The 19,553-nt window shown below is 32.9% G+C and overlaps 3 protein-coding genes across 3 annotated transcripts; 1 reads left to right on the top strand and 2 right to left on the bottom strand.

The window, feature by feature from the left end:
- Positions 1-60: 60 nt before the first annotated feature.
- On the bottom strand, positions 61-1,483 carry CRR42 (DUF3148 family protein). The gene is made up of 3 exons (XM_037640686.2): positions 1,471-1,483; positions 366-507; positions 61-268 (listed from the first exon to the last, which is right to left on the bottom strand). The coding sequence occupies exons 1-3, from the start codon at positions 1,481-1,483 to the stop codon at positions 166-168; spliced, it is 258 nt and encodes an 85-aa protein (XP_037496614.2). The 3' UTR covers positions 61-165.
- LOC119371118 (serine/threonine-protein kinase TOUSLED-like) lies at positions 1,179-8,652 on the bottom strand. The gene is made up of 16 exons (XM_089717519.1): positions 8,555-8,652; positions 8,368-8,449; positions 8,260-8,310; positions 7,942-8,049; positions 7,823-7,867; positions 6,916-7,028; positions 6,149-6,215; positions 5,531-5,597; positions 4,703-4,800; positions 4,454-4,633; positions 4,073-4,283; positions 3,664-3,916; positions 2,499-2,552; positions 2,115-2,277; positions 1,471-1,606; positions 1,179-1,283 (listed from the first exon to the last, which is right to left on the bottom strand). Exons 1-15 carry the CDS (start codon positions 8,650-8,652, stop codon positions 1,511-1,513), a joined length of 1,686 nt encoding a protein of 561 aa, XP_089573645.1. The 3' UTR covers positions 1,179-1,283; positions 1,471-1,510.
- A 749-nt stretch (positions 8,653-9,401) lies between these two features.
- Positions 9,402-12,258, top strand: LOC149498713 (uncharacterized). Its single transcript, XM_089718726.1, has 3 exons — positions 9,402-9,462; positions 11,127-11,371; positions 11,456-12,258. Exons 1-3 carry the CDS (start codon positions 9,456-9,458, stop codon positions 12,167-12,169), a joined length of 966 nt encoding a protein of 321 aa, XP_089574852.1. The 5' UTR covers positions 9,402-9,455; the 3' UTR covers positions 12,170-12,258.
- Positions 12,259-19,553: the final 7,295 nt, after the last annotated feature.

Raw genomic sequence — 19,553 nt, 5'->3', positions numbered from 1 at the left:
CATCGATTGATAAAAGCTAGAGATTTCCACCAAGTTAACTGATTTGGCTAAAAAACTGAATTAAACCCATTAAAAACAGTTTTGATTTTATTCAATTTTTCAAATTGAATTGAAATTTGCATACTTTCATTGACGTTAAGCTTTGAATTGAAAACAGTACAAGTTTCATTCTTGAAGCTCCAAGGGCTTGAAGTATTTGCCATCTATAAGATAGGTTCCAATGCTGAGACGAACTGCCCACACATCCTTGGGCTTTCTCGACACAATTCTGGCCATGGCCATATACTTGAACAAATCAAAAATCAACCAAAAATCATATATGAAGATGGAAAAAGAGAGGAAGAAGAGAAGGGTTAGAAATGCACCTTCCAACGTCTCCAGGCTTTACTAACCCAGAATTAACCCTGAGACAAGGTACTGAAGTTGCGGTCTTTATCATTTTTGGAGCCTCAATAACAACAATAGGAGAGCCTATCTCAAGTTTTTTAAATTTTTCTGGTGATGATTCTTTGGATGTGAAAGAGGATGTCCAAATACAAAATATTCACTAATGCCTTCTTATGTAGTCAAATTCATATTATTATTTTACTTCTGCACTTGAAATAAGATATTATTATTTTATTTTTGTACTTGAAATAAGTATCTTTATGCACCCTTAATTTTTTTACAGCAAAATCAAAATATATGAAAAAAAAATTATAAAAAATAACTTTTTTAAGCAAAACAAAAAAGGGTGTATAGATTCTTAATTCTTACGTCAAAATCGAATTTTATAAACCCTTGTTACATTGGTGAATCATAGTAAATTGTTATTGAAAATATTTCTAGCATATAAATATAACGAAATACATCTCGTTACATTATATTACACTCCAACACAATTCCCTGAGCATAATTTTAATTTTATTTTTTTATTAAAATAAAAAAAAATTAAAAAAATTACTAACAGACACAACACATTAAATCTATTAAGCATCTAAATTTACCATTCCATGTTAACTTTTACATTCCCAAGCCAATTTGCCATTTAGCAAATGCATTTCTAACATAAATGGAATATAATCAAATATACATAAAATGCATTTGATTATATTACAATAATGTATTTCAATGAGTTTGCCAAAAGATAATATCATTTTCCTTAAAAGCAAGGAAAACTAGATGCCTGTGTCTGAAGCTTGTATGTAAAAAGTACAGAGCTTTTCTTCTCCATTTTCTGAAAATTTGAATTGAACTTTTCTGTACAGGTCATTTTCTTTTCCTTTTTCAAAAGATATAATCACCTGTTACAACATAATAAATAAAAACCCAAAAAAAAAAAAAAAAAAAAGATTTACTCAAAAGAAAGAGGGGCACTAAACTCTTGGCCTGAAAAACCAGGGAAAAAAAAAGTTAGAAAACCTTTACAGTCTATACAAAATTCCAAGTTGATCTTGCAACAAATTGCTTTCCAAGTTTGAAGCTACCCACCTTCCTGCCCCATGCGAGCCTGCTTCTCTGTCTTTGTACACTACTTCTTTGAGTATGTAAGATACGGATCTTGAGCAACAGTTAGAACATCTGGTCTTTCAGTTTGGTTATACGTTAGACATCGACGAATAAAATCCTGCAAGGAAATCAGTTAAAAATCATAAAAATTAGAAACAGAAAAGCACCTACACAGTCTTCCTAAATTTTCATTAACATTCAAAGATATATTGAAACAACTTGAGATAATATTGCAGGACGAATAGAAAGATTAGATATAGAAACAGGGGGTGGCTGATCAAAATTCTTTCATATGTTATATTATAGCAGGTGAAAATAGCTAATATCGCATTTTTCTATGATAAATTTATTTTTCCCCATCTTTGGCTCATCATCCAGGAACCCAGCAACGATATTCTGCACCCAAACAATTATCCTAAGCTTTCTAAAAATCTTTTAATATACAACAAAAGATGTGATAAATTGAATCACATAAAATGTCTACTATCTTTCCTCATGTGCATTAATGCAGAAACAATAATTTCTCTTGTGCTTAAGCACTGAAGGAAATTGCGTGGTGTACGCTTCAGTAGAATAGGAACAAAGCATGCAGTATTAACTATCATAAAACAGGTAGTCCATCTCACCTTTGCCTCATTTGAGACAGAAGGCTTTGAGGGGAATTCAACCCTGCGAGCTTTAATAATTGTGTCTTCACGCAATATTCGTTCTTGAGATTGGTCATGCCCAAAAGGACGTCTGCCAAAGAGCATTTGGTAGAATAGAACCCCAGCTGACCAGACATCAACCCGACTCCCAAAAGAGAGCAAGCAAAGCAGTGGACAACAAATAAAGATAAGAATAAGATATTCATTATCTATGAAAAAGCTTCATAAAATGATATGTCTTGAGCAATACAACCATTTAGACATTCATAAAGGCATGACGCAAGAAACTAAGGGAGTTCCTTGTTTCACAATAATCCCCTACCCTCTTCCCTGCAAGGACATTTATTCATAGCAAGACTGACCTTCGATGATATTAAAGGGATCTTTCTGAGCTCAAAGCATTCTGGCGGCAAGTACCTAAATTACAGAAGGGGGAAAACACATTAGCTACAGTTGCCTTAAAAGCTAAACAAGTGAACCTATAAGCAACATTCTAACTGCAATCACATCAAGATTCATCTTTTCATTGTGTCTTTCTTTGTGCATCCATGTGTTTTGCACACACAAACCAGAAAACAAACAAGAAATAAAATACCATGGAAAAATAGTTGGAATAGCTAAAGAGAATCAACGCACAATTTCTATTAAAAAGGGGCAAAAGAAGAGTTAGGTTAACTTATGAATTACTAGTGAAAAATATATACAACAATTTCATGCATGTAACTTTATTCATCCATTTCAAGTCTGTACACGAACTCCAATCCTTTTACCCATTAACAATTTAGAAGATTTCAAAAAACCTTTATCACTTAGCTTTCGACTTTTCAGAAATATATTAGCGGTATAGAAAGACCCTATGCAGCTTAGGGTTGGCTCTGGGCCTTCCCTGTGCAGCTTAGGTGGAAGGCGAAGAAAACCCCAACAGGAAAATAAACTGGAGCACCTAAGAACATATCTTCACAGACCAAGAACTACAAGATCGCCAGTATTAATAACCCTATTTCATCCATAGAAATGCAAATCTATTCCATGCTCAAAATTCTGTCATCATGCATCAAATGCTGTCATATTAGTCAAGAGGTAACTGACCACCTAATGAAATAAAAGAATCCAAATGTTTCTCATAACACTTAAAAACTGAAATTCTGATGAACAGAAATGAATTCATTGTATGGTATGCATGGGTGATCTGATATCAACACAATAAATCACCACAATATTTGTGATTGAAATCCTTATGCAAACTAAGGTGACATAGCAATGAATAATCTGTTACTAGCTATCTTACATATTCTGTTCAGACGTTCCAAAACAAATTCAAGTTTGAAAGATGAAAGTTTTGACACGCACTTGACATATTAGATAACCAACAAGTAATTCTTTTAGATTAGGAAACCGCAAAGTTGTTTTAGATATATTGTGAAAGTGAGAACTTGTCCACTAAATAAGTTGTAGAATGTTGTATTCAAACAAGGGATACAACAATTGCATCCAGGTGATCACAAATGGCAGACTGCACATGACTCACCAATATGTTCCAGCTTCCTGGGATGTAAGTTCCATACCCTGGGATCCAACATCATCCTCCATTATCTTGCTCAGACCAAAATCAGTAACTTTAGCAACACCAAGCTCATCAAATAGAACATTCCCAGGCTTCAGATCATAATGACTAATCTTCTGTGTTCTTTTATTCAAGTATACAAGGCCTTGAAATATTTGTACAATAATGATCCGAGCTTCTCTCTCAGGCAGTATAGGTGTTGCTTTAAGATCCTTTCCTGATAAGGGAAGATGAAGGAAAATCAATAAAGTAAAATTTTGAGGGTACATTCAATAGGTTCATTCTTACTGATCAGAGCACAGTCTGAAGGTATTCACTGATATGCCCATATATAAGTATTGAAATCAATATCATGTTCAAGAGAATATCATACCACTACAATACTCTAAGACAGTGCAGAATGTATTCTGGTCAATCTCAAAAATGTCCCAAAGCCGAACAATGTGATTATGCACCAATGTCTTGTGAATATTGTACTCTCGTATAGCATGCCTTATGTAACTTTGCTTCTTATCCTCACTCCACTGAGCATTCAGACCATGAAGCTTACATGCAACGTATCTATGCTCTACCAAATCATAAGCCTGCTGGAAATTTCTGACTTCAAATCACTGCAAAAAGGTATGCTTTTACAATTGCCAATATTGGCAAAAGAATTCTCTAGACTTTTGCTATGGCAATAAGGAGCCTTGCTTAAAAATGGTGCTGCCAATGTTTCAATTATCAAAAGATTGATGAATTGTAAAGTTCTGACCTTGTAAACCTCACTAAATCCTCCTTTCCCAAGGAGGTTTAGCAGGGCATATCGGTGATTCAAAATCTGAAAATTATTAAAGCGGGAACCATCCTCATCTCTTATACGTTTCATTTCACGTATCAGCCGTCCCTTCTCCAGTTCATAACGATCTCTCTCACGCAAAATAATTTCTTCCTCCTATAGAAAATCAATAGCCTATTAATGAGGACGCACATGTGCATAGAGAAGTAAAATTAGTGAACTTACACGCTTAATGCTTGCTAGACGAGATTTAAAAATTTCGTCCTGGATTATAAAATCTTCATCTTGCGCTCCTGATTCTGCATCTGTTCCATCTCCCTTATCTGCATATCAAAAAAAAAAATAAAAATAAAAATAAATGCAATTAATATTAAGATTTTTTCCTTTTTTTGTTTTGCAAGCAGAGAAAAAAAGACCGAGAGAGCTAACAAAAGCTAAATAAACCACAAGCGAGCCAGCTTTTGAAATTCAAGTGAAAGACAAACATTTATTATTTATCAACACGGGGCCAAAAGTTTCCTGTCCGTACTAAGAATTTTGTAAACCACCAATGGTAAAAAGTAGATGATCCTTTGACAGGAATAAAAGGAACACCAACAGATCCATGAATGAGCATTAAGTTCATGTTCTAGAGTTTCAAAAGGACCATTCAGCTCCATTCTCTCTGAAAAGAGATAACAGGCCGTAAAGAGGACAACTGCCCAAGTGTTGTATGATAACGGGAAATGCCCACTGGAGGTTAGCAAGAATATGTACCAGAAAACCTTAGAGCAAACATAATTTTCTGTTGATCAGCAAAAGCCATAACAGCATGAGGACTGATGAAAAAAAAAATTATAAATGTGGTAAAATAGTTTGAGGGCAACAAAATCTTAATAGACGCCTTAGCAAAAAGAGAGATGCTAAAATACTAATCACAGTTTAGTACTTGACCAACTAAAAGATCAAAAGGTACTTGATAGGTATTCCTGAATCTTACATTCCAACTACCTCAAATAATACTAAAAGAGTAGCATATGGGTGTCACCAAGCACTAAAAGGTAAATGTTTTACCAGATTGTCGTTTCTTCAATGATTTCCGCTGCCTCTCAACAGCCTCCTTTGTTTCCACCAATTGTCTCTAAAAAGTCAAATGATGAATCGAAAATATTACAAATGCACAAATGCACGCAAAAAGGTGACTTATTTTAGATTAATAATAATGGTATGTTAGTGTTCAAAGTACTACAGCGGCAGGGGTCATTTCAGTAAATTTGCAAGTTCTGCTGGGATTCATAAAATTCTATGGGTTCTAAATTTACTTTATTTGGTTCATTTTGGTTAGAATCCTAACAATTTAGTAAGTTTAATACTTGATTTCAGTTTTGAAGTTGGAATTCATGCCAAAAAAGATGAGTTAAAGTAATTACAGTCTTAAGGATTACTAATTAGGATTACTTTGAAACTATGGATGTCTAAGCTTATCATGCTTTATTAGTAAGTTTCCAGTTCAAATTCTTCAGTATTGATGCAATTCTAGCTACAATTTACTTAAAAGTGCGAACAAAATTGTGAGTTCATAGACTGCAACTTGAAAAGGAAAAAAAATTGAAATAAATAAATGCAGAGAAAGTAGAGTTTAAAAAGGGATAATTAATTGGTTCAGGGGGGAGAGATTTGACTATGACATACGAGATGAGCATTTAGATCTTTCAGCATTTGCCCATCCTCCCATGTCTCAGATATAACAGTTCCAGCTCTACAACAGACAAAGAAAACATGAGTAACCTAAATAATCAAAAAAAAAAAAAAAAAAAAAGGCACTCAACTGACATAGATTAAAATAAGAATTGCAGAGAGAGAGACAGACAGTAAACAAGGATTGGCAATATGCCTACATCTATGGAGAGCCACCTGCAACTTCCTCACCACAATGGAAAAACCCACAAGTGCCCATTCATAGAAATGAATTTTCCTTTTACACGTAAGAATATCAGAACCCACAGTTACAAAAATACACACCCAATGTAGATATGCCATGCGGTAACTAACTGTACCATATTACCTAGCTTTTAGCGTGCAATTTCTTCTCTGAAAATGAGACACAATCTGAATGTGGAATATTTGTTTTGGTTGGCATTAGATACATATATAATTTTTTTTATCACACCAACGTTAGCTTCCAATAAAATAGTAAATAGCCTTGAATCAAGCATGCTTAATCACTTCTTTTACCATGCTTGATGGGATATGCTACTGAAAGCTCGAGATGCAGATATAAATTAAATCAAATAGATGAAGGACTCACACATAAATAGAAACATCATAATCCCAATTTAGTTAAGTTCTCTGCATTCTACTGTGTCTGCAATTCTTCTCAATTTCAGTTTTTTCCTTTGAAAATTTTCATTTTTTTTATTTCCTCTTACATCAATCAAAAATGCACCAAGACAGGATACCTTATCACGCCTACATTGCCAAGTCTTAAAGAATCCTGGCGAACTTTTATCCTAGCTTCCTGTCTCTCTGCCTTTGAGACAGATATCAGTAGATCAGATATCATTTTCATTCTCTGCAACAAGAAAGAAAGGATACTAAAAATGGGCATAAAATATAAATAAAGTTTACACCGTCTTCAAATGACATATACCCTGTAAGAAACTTAAGCATGCACATGAATCACACATTGAAAACTAAAATTCAACATAAAGATTCCAGCAGACAGAAGAATTAAGTAATTAAATTCTAAGATACTTTCATCAGAACACTTGAATTCTGGACAAGAATATGCTACTGCCCTAAAATGATGCCTTACAGACACATCTCCAAAATTTAACTACGGCAAACCTCCAGAGCAGCTTAACTTCTTAGGCAGTAGTGCAATGTCGTTCATGTCCACTGCATAAAGAAGAAAATTATTCTGACCCTCCACCATGATGATCATTTCAGGGTATAGTTTCCTTTTGCATGCCAACAATATAAAATGACTGAGATCAAGAAATATATTTTTGCCTGTTTAACTAAATCTATACATTTCCAGCTCTTTTTTTCACGAGAAAACAAATAAATCTTTAGTACTTTCCTACTTTTGTAAGCTCCAGAATCTCATTGAATCATTTAGATGCTTGTTATTTAGGCGAAAGTTTTACTCCCTCTCATGATTCCATTCATTTGTTTCAGTCATGAACCTGTGAGGCTCACGAAACAAAACTTATCAGATAGAAAGTAAATGCATTTAATATGAAGAAGAGAACCAATATGGCAGGAACATTAATAGTAAGATTACTGGTAACTGCAATATTAATTAACTACTAAATCAGCCAAAGGTAAATATATTGTAAAACCCATGTCCTTCAGAAAGCACACCTTTGGCTTCATTTGTTGTTCATAATCTTTTAGCTCCTTCAGTTCCTGCACAAATAAATAAATTCTTTTAATACAATGTGGATAATTAAAGGATATAACGTAAGGGGAAAAAAATATACCTTTTCTAATCGACAGCACAGATTGTGATTGTCAGCAGCCTCTTGACGAGATTTACGAAGTTCCTCCTCTAGCATTGCAACCTTTGCACGTAGGGAAGTGACCTCCTCCTAATTCAAGCAAGCAAAAGGTGGGATTAGAACAACAGAACGCCAAGGTGTTTTGTACTGTGGGTAAAGCAATGAATCCCTGGGAAGATCTCAAAATCTAACAAATTGCAACGGAAGATTTTTCTCTTTTATTTAACACACACACACACACACAAAAAACAAAAAAGAAAAGGTAAAAGAGTTTATATAACAAAGTCACCAAACTGATACCTCTGATGAAGTGTGATCATCATTGCGTAAATTCTCTTTATGCCTATTATCCTGCAAAAGATTATACGTAATTGTCCTTTTAGATAAATTTCCTGCAAAGGAGTTTACCATTTGGATGCAGACTTCCAGAGTACAAAGATGGAATGGAAACAAAAAGTTCTGCGTGTAATCTTTAGAGGCCATAAGTTCTCTGTCCATAAAGATCAATAGCAAAAACAATGGTGCCAGAAACAAAAATTATCTACAGAAAGGAACTACTCAAGTGTGCACAAGTTAACCCACAATACTGACAAACAGCCTCCAAGTAAGCGCCAATGACATATGCTGGTTAACGTCCACTGGAAACTCTTGAATGAGAACCTGAAGAAAAAGGTTTAGATTTCCTGAGGACATAGCTTCAATATATGCAGTCTTTTTTCTTCTGTTTCATGCTGAACTGAACCTTAAGTTTGGTTATGTTTTTCAATTGATATTTTCTTCGGTTAATGAAACCATTTCTTCTACTTCTTCGTAGAAGACAGTAGGAAAACTCAAACTTGAGTCTTTATACAAGCTGAGGTTAAGTCATTATCTTACGGGTTCCCGTTTCATTTTATAACATTATCCATATTTTGTTGAATATATTCAGAATTTCAGATTGCTCCTCAAAGTCCAATCCTAAGGTTCATGCCCTGTATTTCCATATTGATTATTTAGAATTAATTTATAAATATTTATTAGGATAACAGTCTTTATAATTTATTTAGAAATGAATATTAAATGAAATGAATTTCATGTTGTTAATTTTGGTCTTAACATAAGAAAGATTTAGAAGATTCACTTGTGGAATTACCTTAAAAAAATAAAAATTTTCTTGTATAATTCATGTGAATGAAATGAATTGATTGTTAATATACGACGGTCGAACTTAGTTTTAAAATTTTTGTAAAATCAGCTTAATAAAATATCGAAAATTTTACATTTCGCTCATAAAATATTTTTTCTTGTTCCACAACTCTTAATATATTTCTTAACGGAATGGTAATTCCTTTTTATCATCAAAAAGCAAAAGAAAGGAATCATTAAAATGGAAAAGTGAGAGATGGGAAAGAATAAGAGAGCTTTATATATATATATATATATATGGCAGAAGAATGTTTATTATCATATGATTGTGAAGAACTTTGCATTTAGAGCCAAAAGTCATTAACTAAGCCATGGCAGGTATATATGAAATTTTCTATTTGATCATATCATAGCCGCAAGCTTTTTTTTTTTATTTTAATTTGTTCATATTTTCTTTTTCCAAACTTTATTGCTATTTTCTTGTTGCATATAAAAAAACTACTGGTAATGTGGTTGAGCTTGTTTCATCGAAATTCCAATGGACAATTAAAAACTTTTCCAAGATTACTGTCAAGAAACTGTATTCAGATATATTTATTGTTTGTGCCTGTAAATGGTATAATTTCTTGGCTACCTGTAGCTAATATTATTAGAATAAGAACTTGGTTAGTTTGTTTCAACTGAATTCAACTAGATTAAACGGAATAAACAGAATTTTTGAATTAAAAAAAAAAAAACTAATTTAACTAAACCAGTCCGATTTGATTTTTTTTTTCGTAGTTATTAGATCAATTTAGGTTTTAAAATATTTGGATTTCCTGGTTTAGTATAATAAAAACCGAACTAAACAGAAAATTTTTAATTTTTTTCTATCAAAACTAAAATCAAACTGAATCATATAATCAGTTCCATTGGTTTTTTTTTTTTTTTTTTTTTTTGTGTGTTTTATTGAGTCCTAAATATTATATTATGGGTCAAAATCTATGAGTAGTTTGTAATATAGTTTTTTATGCATGAAAAACTGACTTTGTTTTAAAAAAAAAAACAAAGCATAAATTATTATTCATTAATCAGTGAAAGTTCTTTTTTTTTTTAATTCAAAATTATTATTTGCAGTAACAATTCCAAAATTAACGCTTAATGTCTTCCTGTTAAATATCTTCCTATTTTTGTTGTTTTTGTCAATTTATCAGGCGTTTGATTGTTTTCCCAAAAGGAAACAAAGTAGATGATTATCTGTCAATATATCTGGCAGTTGCTGATGCAGCAAATTTGCCTTCTGGATGGAGCAGAAAAGCAAATTTTAGTTTGGCAGTTATTAATCAATCCAATAGCCAGTCTAGTCAGAAAACATTTTTTGCACAATTTGTGTTAGGTACAGCTATACCGTGAAAAATGGGTGAAAGGATTGTAATGTCCTTCGAGAATGTTAATTAAGTAGAAATTGTGAATTATTAATAATTATTCTATTATACTAATTGACGTGGTCTTTGTTGTGGAAATTGAGCTTTTTCTGCCAAAAAACAATTTGTGAATTACTGTACATAAGTAAATTTCTAGATAAGTGGAGGAGTCACAAATGGTCTCACTTAAAATCCACTTGCCTTAGACTAAATTCGTGTCATTTGACAGAATTTATCTAGACATGCAATTAATCAAACAATAACACAAAAGCAATAAATAAGAAATATACAAATTTAGAGAAGAGAGAAACTTCTAACTTACTAGGTATTGGAAGACAAGTTGGGATGATTAAAACTTAAGGAGGTAGGCTCCTTTTATAGGCAAAGGACTCACTATTCCCTTCCAATTTTCCCGATGTGGGATTCTAAGCCACCTAAACCAACAGTCTTATTGAACTTTCTACTAATGAAAAAAGCGGACGATCTCAGATTTGAATTTATCGACTAGAGGAGGATTTACCCTCTGTAATTATATCTAATGCATAACCTATTTTGATATTATATATGTTCACGTCTTGAATTCTGGTGAGGCTAAGCCAATACTATATATATGGCTTAAACTTTATGTATATTTTGCAGAAACAACAATTGAATTCAATGCAAATGTAGTTGGTTGGGGTTTCCCATATTTTGTTCCTCTTAGCAATATAGGAGATCCTAAAGAAAATTATCTTGTGGACGATACTCTTCTAATAGAAGCTGAAATTACTGTCAGCAATGTTATGCATCCTTCAGTATCAGTCGAGACAAAAGAACCTGAACAACAAAGCATCCAGGCACCACCACCTCCTCCAGTCATCGCTAAGGAAAAGGAACTTCCAAAGGTAATTCTTTCCATTAAAAGACAAGTTTTTTTGAATTTTCTTTCTGAAAAGAAAATAACATTTTTTTTTGGGCTGCCATGACAGGATCCCTCGGTTGAGTCTAAAGAATCCTCCCAAGATGTGCTAACAAAATCTAAGAGTCTCCTAACAGAGCTTTCAAGCAGAACTACAACCCAAAGATCATCTTCAACTGATGATATTTCAGTTTCACCTCAGCCTGATAATTTGCAGCAAGAAAATGAAGCATTGGCAGGATTCTTTAACATGTCATTAGAGGCAATCCAACAGGCTAACGTCTTTGGCAATATTGAAGAAATAATCCGTACACTTATTCCAAATACAAACGATTTGCAAAAGAAAACAGTTCTTGAAGATCTTGCCTCTCGATTAAAAGAGTTTCAAGAAATAATCCCTACTGCTAAAGCCACTGTAGAAGCAGCTGAGAATCGTAGGAAATCTCTTCTGGAGAAAACAACAAAGCTTGATTCAAAATTAGCAGAAAGTCGAGAGAAACGTAGTTCCTTGGATTCTGAGCTCTCAAAGATTTCAAATGAAGTGAAGAAAATTGAGACTGAAATTCAACGGTTAACCGCTCAGAAAGAGAAGCTTCTCGTCGAAAAGAAAAATGTTGTTGCTCAGGTGGAGAAACCTAATCCAGAAGCATTAAAAGACTTGGAAGAATGGAAAAAGCTTGAAGAGGAAATGAAGCAAGCTAATGCTGAGTGGGTTGGAGCAAAAGAGAAATCAGCATTAGCTAATATTCGTTGGAAACTTCACAAGGAGGAGTTAGGTCTTTGAAATGCTTAATGTCCCTTTTAATGAATTGAATTGTGCAATCTTTTTTTCTTTTGGATTGAATTTATTCATTTAATGTGCTTAGTTTATAATATCATTGAAATAAATTATTGTGTTTTATAATTTAAAAAAAAATAATGGATTTATTTTAACTATCATGAATGAGGAGGGAGCTAGGTTTAATTTTCAAGTTAAATGAAAAATATTTTAAGAGTAAAATTCACTCTAGGCTTGTTTGAAGATCCATGGGCTGATCAGAGCTTTACAGACCACCTTGGAAGCCAGGTTTAGTTAATAAACTTAATGTTGGACTTTAATTTCTTTTTTATGGATTATGAATCAATCTCACTATTCATAAATAGGCTCATAGAGATTTGGCAAGGGAAGCTGTGAGGAAGTCACTTGTTCTATTGAAGAATGGAGAGAACGCAGATGCCCCATTGCTTCCTCTACCTAAAAATGCAGGCAGGATTCTTGTTGCTGGTACCCATGCCAGCAATCTGGGCTATCAGTGTGGTGGTTGGACTATCACTTGGCAAGGCGTTAATGGCAACAACTATACAGCCGGTAGATACTAAAACCCTTTTTCCGGCTAATACTTTGCTTTGTGTTGATATTAATTTGATCACCGCGAATATTTGAAATAAACGATTCATATAGCCGGCCTAAATAGTTTTGTACTAAGACTTAGTTGTTGATGTTGTATTGTAATGTAACAGGAACCACTATTCTTAGTGGAATCTCAGCTGCTGTTGATCCAAGCACAGAAATAACCTACAGTGAAAATCCTGAAGTTGCTTTTATCAAGGCCAACAACTTCTCCTACGCCATTGTTGTTATTGCAGAGCTTCCTTATGCAGAAACAAACGGAGATAATCTCAACCTGACAATAACAGAACCAGGTCCTTCTGTGATCAACAATGTCTGTGGCACCACTAAATGCGTTGTTGTTGTAATCTCCGGCCGCCCTTTGGTGATTGAGCCATACATGCCCCAAATAGATGCTCTTGTCGCCGCTTGGCTTCCAGGAACTGAAGGACATGGAGTTGCGGATGTGCTTTTCGGAGACTATGGATTTAGTGGGAAGCTGTCTCGAACTTGGTTCAAGTCCGTAGATCAGCTGCCCATGATTTCTGGTGATGCACATTATGATCCTCTTTTTCCCTATGGTTTTGGTCTCACTACTCAAGGTGCAAAATCAAGCTAGAAAGCAAGAATTTTCATTAATTAGTAGATTAGTGCAATGATTAACATCCGATAAGATTTTAATCATAGGATTAGTGGAGATGTTTAAGGTAGTTTTGTAATAAGAGATAAGTTGTGTTAATGTTTCTATGATGTTAAGAATAGCAAATTGAATTTTTGTAGATTTAATTTGATCATTAATTATGTCTTATTTTCATAAATTTTGTCTTCATGGATTTAGAAATTTGGTAAATAAATATAATAAATTTAGTTTATTTTGAATCAATTAAACTGGATTTTATTTTAATATATATAACAAAATTAGCTTTAACATATTTATGAATAATAAAAATTATTTTTCTATTTTTGTAATGCTATTGGAATTTCGTTATGATTTTAAGGTAGGTTGTCATGTAATTAGGATATCCTTTTGCTTTAGGAGAGAATGTTTATAGGGGCCAAATCCTTTTTTTTTTTTTTTTTTTTTTTTTGAAGCTCTAGCTAGAGTATGAGCTGCAAAAGTTGCTTGTCGACGAACCCATTACATAGAAATATCAACACGAACTCAGAATAATATCAAACAATAATTAAAACGTGGTTCGTAACGTTTTCATTTTCTAATAAAAGGCCAACTTTACCAACTTGGTATGCTAAGTCAGTCAACTGACGGTCAAGTCTTTACTATTAGAAATGACATCATAATTTCCATTTAAAAATTAAAAAAGAAAAAAACTCATTAGTTTCTGATTAACACGTGATAAAGACTTATAATAGCCGGTCAATTTACATAGACTAATACTAATATCAATATCAGTGAATAGTCAATAAAACTAATCATGTGTGGTCTGATTGGTCTTCTTATCTTTTATAGAAGACATAAGAAGTTCAAGCCCTCTCCGCCATAAAGGTTATCACAAATTTGGTAAATTTTACATATATATATTTATGAAAAATGATGAATTTTCTCAACAATAAAAAAAATGCATCCATGATTTTTGAAGTTTAAAAAATATTTGGATCTATGATTTTTTTTTTTATTCATTAAAAATACACACGTGCTTGTACTAGTGAATGAATATAAGTTTTGATTGTGTTGTTTGTTTCTATTTTACTATTGGTGCTTGACTATGTCAAAACGTAGCACAATAGTTAGCTATCAATGCATCTTTCAACTTGTAGAAAACATTAAGTATCAATCGTAGAATTTAATGTGTGATAGTGTAGAATTTAATCGTAGAGAGTTTAGAAATAAAAACTGTGGGTTGCATTGGATACATCTATTGCAGTACTTTAGAATTTGAAGCGATAATGTTTTTGCTCCTTATATTTGAGAGTTTCTTGCAGGCGTCCTTTGTCAAAGATGCACCAATTTCTGTCAACCGTGTAACATGGAATTCTGATGGAAGTCTTGTGGGTATGTGGCCTTCAATAAGAAATTGGCACCATAAGGAGCTTTTTTGTCATCTTATTGTTTTTTATGCTACAGGAGGTGCATTTAATAAGCATTTGGTTCACCTGTATGCTTATAATGGATCAAATGATCTACGCCAGCAGTTAGAGGTGAGCTCTGATACCTGCAAATCATGTGAGGCAAAATTTGCAACTGTAGGATTTACTTGCCCTTTTTTAAAAAAAAAAAAAATTCAGATTGATGCTCACGTTGGGGGTGTTAATGACTTGGCTTTTGCTCATCCAAACAAACAACTGTGTGTTGTAACCTGTGGAGATGATAAGCTAATAAAGGTAAAACATTAATTTTCACAGGAGGATAATTAAAACATGGAGTTTCTAATGTAAGACATGAAACAGGTTTGGGATTTAGGGGGACGGAAATTATTTAATTTTGAAGGTCATGAGGCTCCAGTTTATTCTATATGTCCTCACCATAAAGAAAGCATTCAGGTATGTCAGAAAAATGAAAGGGCTAATCAGTTATTGTCTTATTTAGCCTAAGATTTTTACCCTAATAATCCATAATTACCTTGATTCATTAAAACTTGTAATGCCACTGATATATAGGGTGCATATTCTGCAATTCCTTATCAATGACTGTGCCAACTTCTCTGCCTATTAGGCCTGCTCCTTTTCTTCCAACATATTTGTTGTAGCAAAGCGAACCACTCGAATCTTATTCTTTGTGGTGCTGCCAATCTACCAATAGGGTTTTTTAGCGGTATAATATCAATTACATTTTAAATTAATTATAGAAGACATGTTACAGTGGCGTTAACCTTTTGAGTTGTGAACTTGCAGTTTATATTCGCAACTGCTATTGATGGAAAAATAAAGGCCTGGCTATATGATAATGTGGGACCTAGAGTTGATTATGATGCACCAGGCCGCTGGTGCACTACAATGCTTTACAGTGCTGATGGTAGTAGGTAATATTATCGAATTATTAAAATTGAACCTTAATTAATTTAAACTTGTAATATAATTTGTTTATTGTTTCTAGATCTTTTTTTTTTTGGCATATTGTTGTCAAATCTTTGGTGCCATTTTACTTAGCCTTTTTAATTATTTTTGTCTTTTTAACAAATTATTTGTCACTTCTGCTCCCTTCTTTCAGATTATTCTCTTGTGGAACAAGTAAAGAGGGGGATTCTTTCCTAGTTGAATGGAACGAAAGTGAAGAAGCGATAAAGAGGCACTATGTTGGGTTCAGAAAGAAATCAATTGCAGGTGTAGTGCAGTTTGACACCACACAAAACCACATTTTGGCTGCAGGTGAAGATAGCTAGATAAAGTTTTGGGATATCGATAATACCAATGTTTTCACAAGCACAGATGCGGATGGTGGACTGCCGGTTAGTTATTTGATTAATTCTAGCGCTCTTGTGCAAGATGCTCATTTTTGTAAAACTAGGCACTTAATTGTATCAACTGCTTCAGAGTCTTCCTCGCTTGAGATTCAATAAGGAAGGAAATCTACTTGCTCTTACTACTGCAGACAATGGTTTTTAGTTTTCTAATTGTTTTTTAACATTTTGTTCAGTATAATAACAATTACATTTTTATATTGTTTTTAAATTGTGTTTGTGATATATATATATATATATATATATGGCAATTTTCATAGTTGCAAAAAAATTATGGTTTTATAATAATTTTTATTTTTTTTATTTTTTTTATTTTGCGACCGATTTGCGACCAAAAATAAAAACTTTAAATTTACAATTTGCGATCGAATTTCATAATTGCGACAGACTTTTTCTGCGACCAATTTGCGACAGCGTTTCCAACGGAAAACACGACGAACATTTGCCACCGATTTTTTCAATTTTGCGACCGATTTATCAGTCGCTAATTTGCGACCGACGAAAAAATTGGTCGCAAAATAATTTGCGACGAGCATTTTTTCGACCGACCAACATCGGTCGCAGATCGGTCGCTAATTGAAATTTGCGACCGATTTCTTGCATTTTGCTACTGATTTGTCGGTCGCAAAATGCTATTTTTTTTGTAGTTAAAGCCTTTGGCTACTCCAGAGGATTGGATTGGAATGCTTAATTGGTTCCAAAATGGTTCAACCTGGTTCGGCTATCTCGTTGGAAATCAGACATAGAAATAAATGCTCTTGCAATTGTATGATCAACGTGGTTCGGCTATCTCTTAACAAATACAGATGAAATTTGCTCGAATCGCACCAAGGAAAGACTTAGAATTTAAAACCACTAAGCCAAAATGAGATAACAGGGCTGTGCAACCAGGTGATTCGGATTCGAACCGAACCACAGGAAAAAAAAAGAATGAAATAATTTTTCTTTGAAACTGAAATAAGCTCAGAAACCTAACCAAACCGGTCACTTTGGTTCGGTACTCATTGATTCGGTCAAACGATTCAGAATAAATATTTATAATAACCGATCCAAAGACTGAAAATAACCGAACTAAAAATTGAAAATAATTTGGTTTGGGTTGGGTTTTTAGTATTTTCCAAAGTTTGCTCACCCTTGTCAGCCTTCAAAGCATTGATCAATACTTGACAATCTGATTCTATAATCACTGAAATTTGTCAACTATGCAATAACCATTTTAGATTAAAATGTAGAATTCATGCTAAGCATTGCTCCTACCATAAGATTATAATTTCTCTGTAAACTATGATAAGAACCTTATATCTAAAATTCTATTGCAGGGATCCTAATCTTGTGAAGAGGATTGGGGCTGCAACTGCTCTTGAAGTTAGAGCAACAGGCATTAATTATGTTTTTGCTCCATGCATTGCGGTAATACAATCAAATCATCTTAGAGCCGGTTTTTTTGATAAGAAAACAAAATACTTAACATTCCCAACTTATTATTGTGTAACTAGCATTTACATCCCTCTAGCTTCATCAAATAACTCTTAGGGCCCTAACTTACTGTGTATCTTAAATTATGAAATTATTTATACATTTCATGATATGCTTTATACACATAATAGGTCTGTAGAGATCCGAGATGGGGAAGGTGCTATGAGAGCTATGGTGAAGATCGTATGTTGGTTAGAGATATGACAGAAATTATATCTGGATTACAAGGTGATGCTCCTAAAAATGGCGTTCCTTATATATCTGGAAAGTAAGTTTAAGTTCATAGCCACTCCATTCAATTGTACATTAATTAGTAGATTAGTGTAATCTAGAAAGCAAGAATTTTCATTAATTAGTAGATTAGTGGGATGATTAACATCCGATAAGATTTTAATCATAGGATTAATGGAGATGTTTAAGGTACGTAGTTTTGTAATAAGAGATAAATTGTGTTAATGTTTCTATGATGTTAAGAAGAGCAAGTTTAATTTTTTTAGATTTAATTTGATCATTAATTATGTTTTATTTTCATAAATTTTGTCTGCATGGATTTAGAAATTTGGTAAATAAATATAATAAATATAGTTTATTTTGAATCAATTAAAAATTAATTGATTTTAGGTAGGTAGTCATGTAATTAGGATATCATTTTGGTTTAGGAGAGAATGTTTAAAGGGGCCAAATCCAATTAATTGACTACGAGTAATATCAAACAATAATTAAAACGTCATTTGTAACGTTTTCATTTTCTAATAAAAGGCCAACTTTACCAACTTGGTATGCTAAGTCAGTCAACTGACGGTCCAAGTCTTTGCTATTAGAAATGACATCATAATTTCCATTTAAAAATTAAAAAGAAAAAAATTCATTAGTTTCTGATTAACACAAAGAAGACTTATAATAACCAGTCAATTTACATATACTAATATCAATATCAGTGAATAGTCAATAAAACTAATCTTTTGTAGAAGATATAGAAAGTTCGAGCTCTCTTCGCCATAAAGATTATTCCAAATTTGGTAAATTTTACATATGTATTTATAAAAAATGATGAATTTTCTCAACAATAAAAAAAATGCATCCATGATTTTTGAAGTTTAAAAAAATATTTGGATCTATGATTTTTTTATTATTATTATTCATTAAAAATACGCACAAACTAGTACTAGTGAATAAATATAAGTTTTGGTTGTGTTGTTTGTTTCTATTTTACTATTGGTGCTTTACTATATATGTCAAAACGTAGCACAATAGTTAGCTATCAATGCATCTTTCAACTTGTAAAAAAGATTCAGTATCAATCCGTGTACTAATGTAGAATTTTATGTGTGATATGTAGAATTTCCTGCTAAGCAACAATTTTTCAAAGACAGCCTAATTTGGCTTGAAATTTAGTTACAGTAAGGTCTCTTCACCCTTATCTGCAAGTGTATTTAGTGAGGATGGAATCCGAAAGCTCTTCTCACATATCCAACCTGCGGTGCCAATTGAATTACAACCCGTAAATCTTACTTTTATTATTTATTGTATTCATTAGTATAACATTTATATTAATGCTTAGAATTTGACTGCTGCCAGAACACTTAACAATTACTAAAATAGTTAATATTTATCTGACAAAACCTAAGTTTTGCATCAGACTACAAGTCTTCCCTTGATATTAAGATGAATATCAACCTCACACGTTTTTGTCTAAGAACAAATAATTAATATTCCACTGATAATATTTGACTTGGTCACCTTCATTTTTATTTGGAAGTTAGAAGCTCTAAATTAGCTAAACTGTTGGCGAGCTGCTCGAAAATAAGAAATTCAATCTTAAAGAAAGTTCATTTGAGTTCATTCAACAAACTTAACAAGATGAGTTTGATCCTATTCAAGCCCATTTAATTGATAAACCAAGTTCA

This window comes from Jatropha curcas, chromosome 1 (assembly GCF_041381405.1).
Source record: "Jatropha curcas cultivar XTBG-Jc1 chromosome 1, XTBG_Jcur_1.0, whole genome shotgun sequence".
NCBI classification, from domain to species: Eukaryota; Viridiplantae; Streptophyta; class Magnoliopsida; order Malpighiales; family Euphorbiaceae; genus Jatropha; species Jatropha curcas.
Note: the sequence above shows the minus strand (reverse complement) of the source record. Positions and strands in the feature narration are given on the sequence as shown.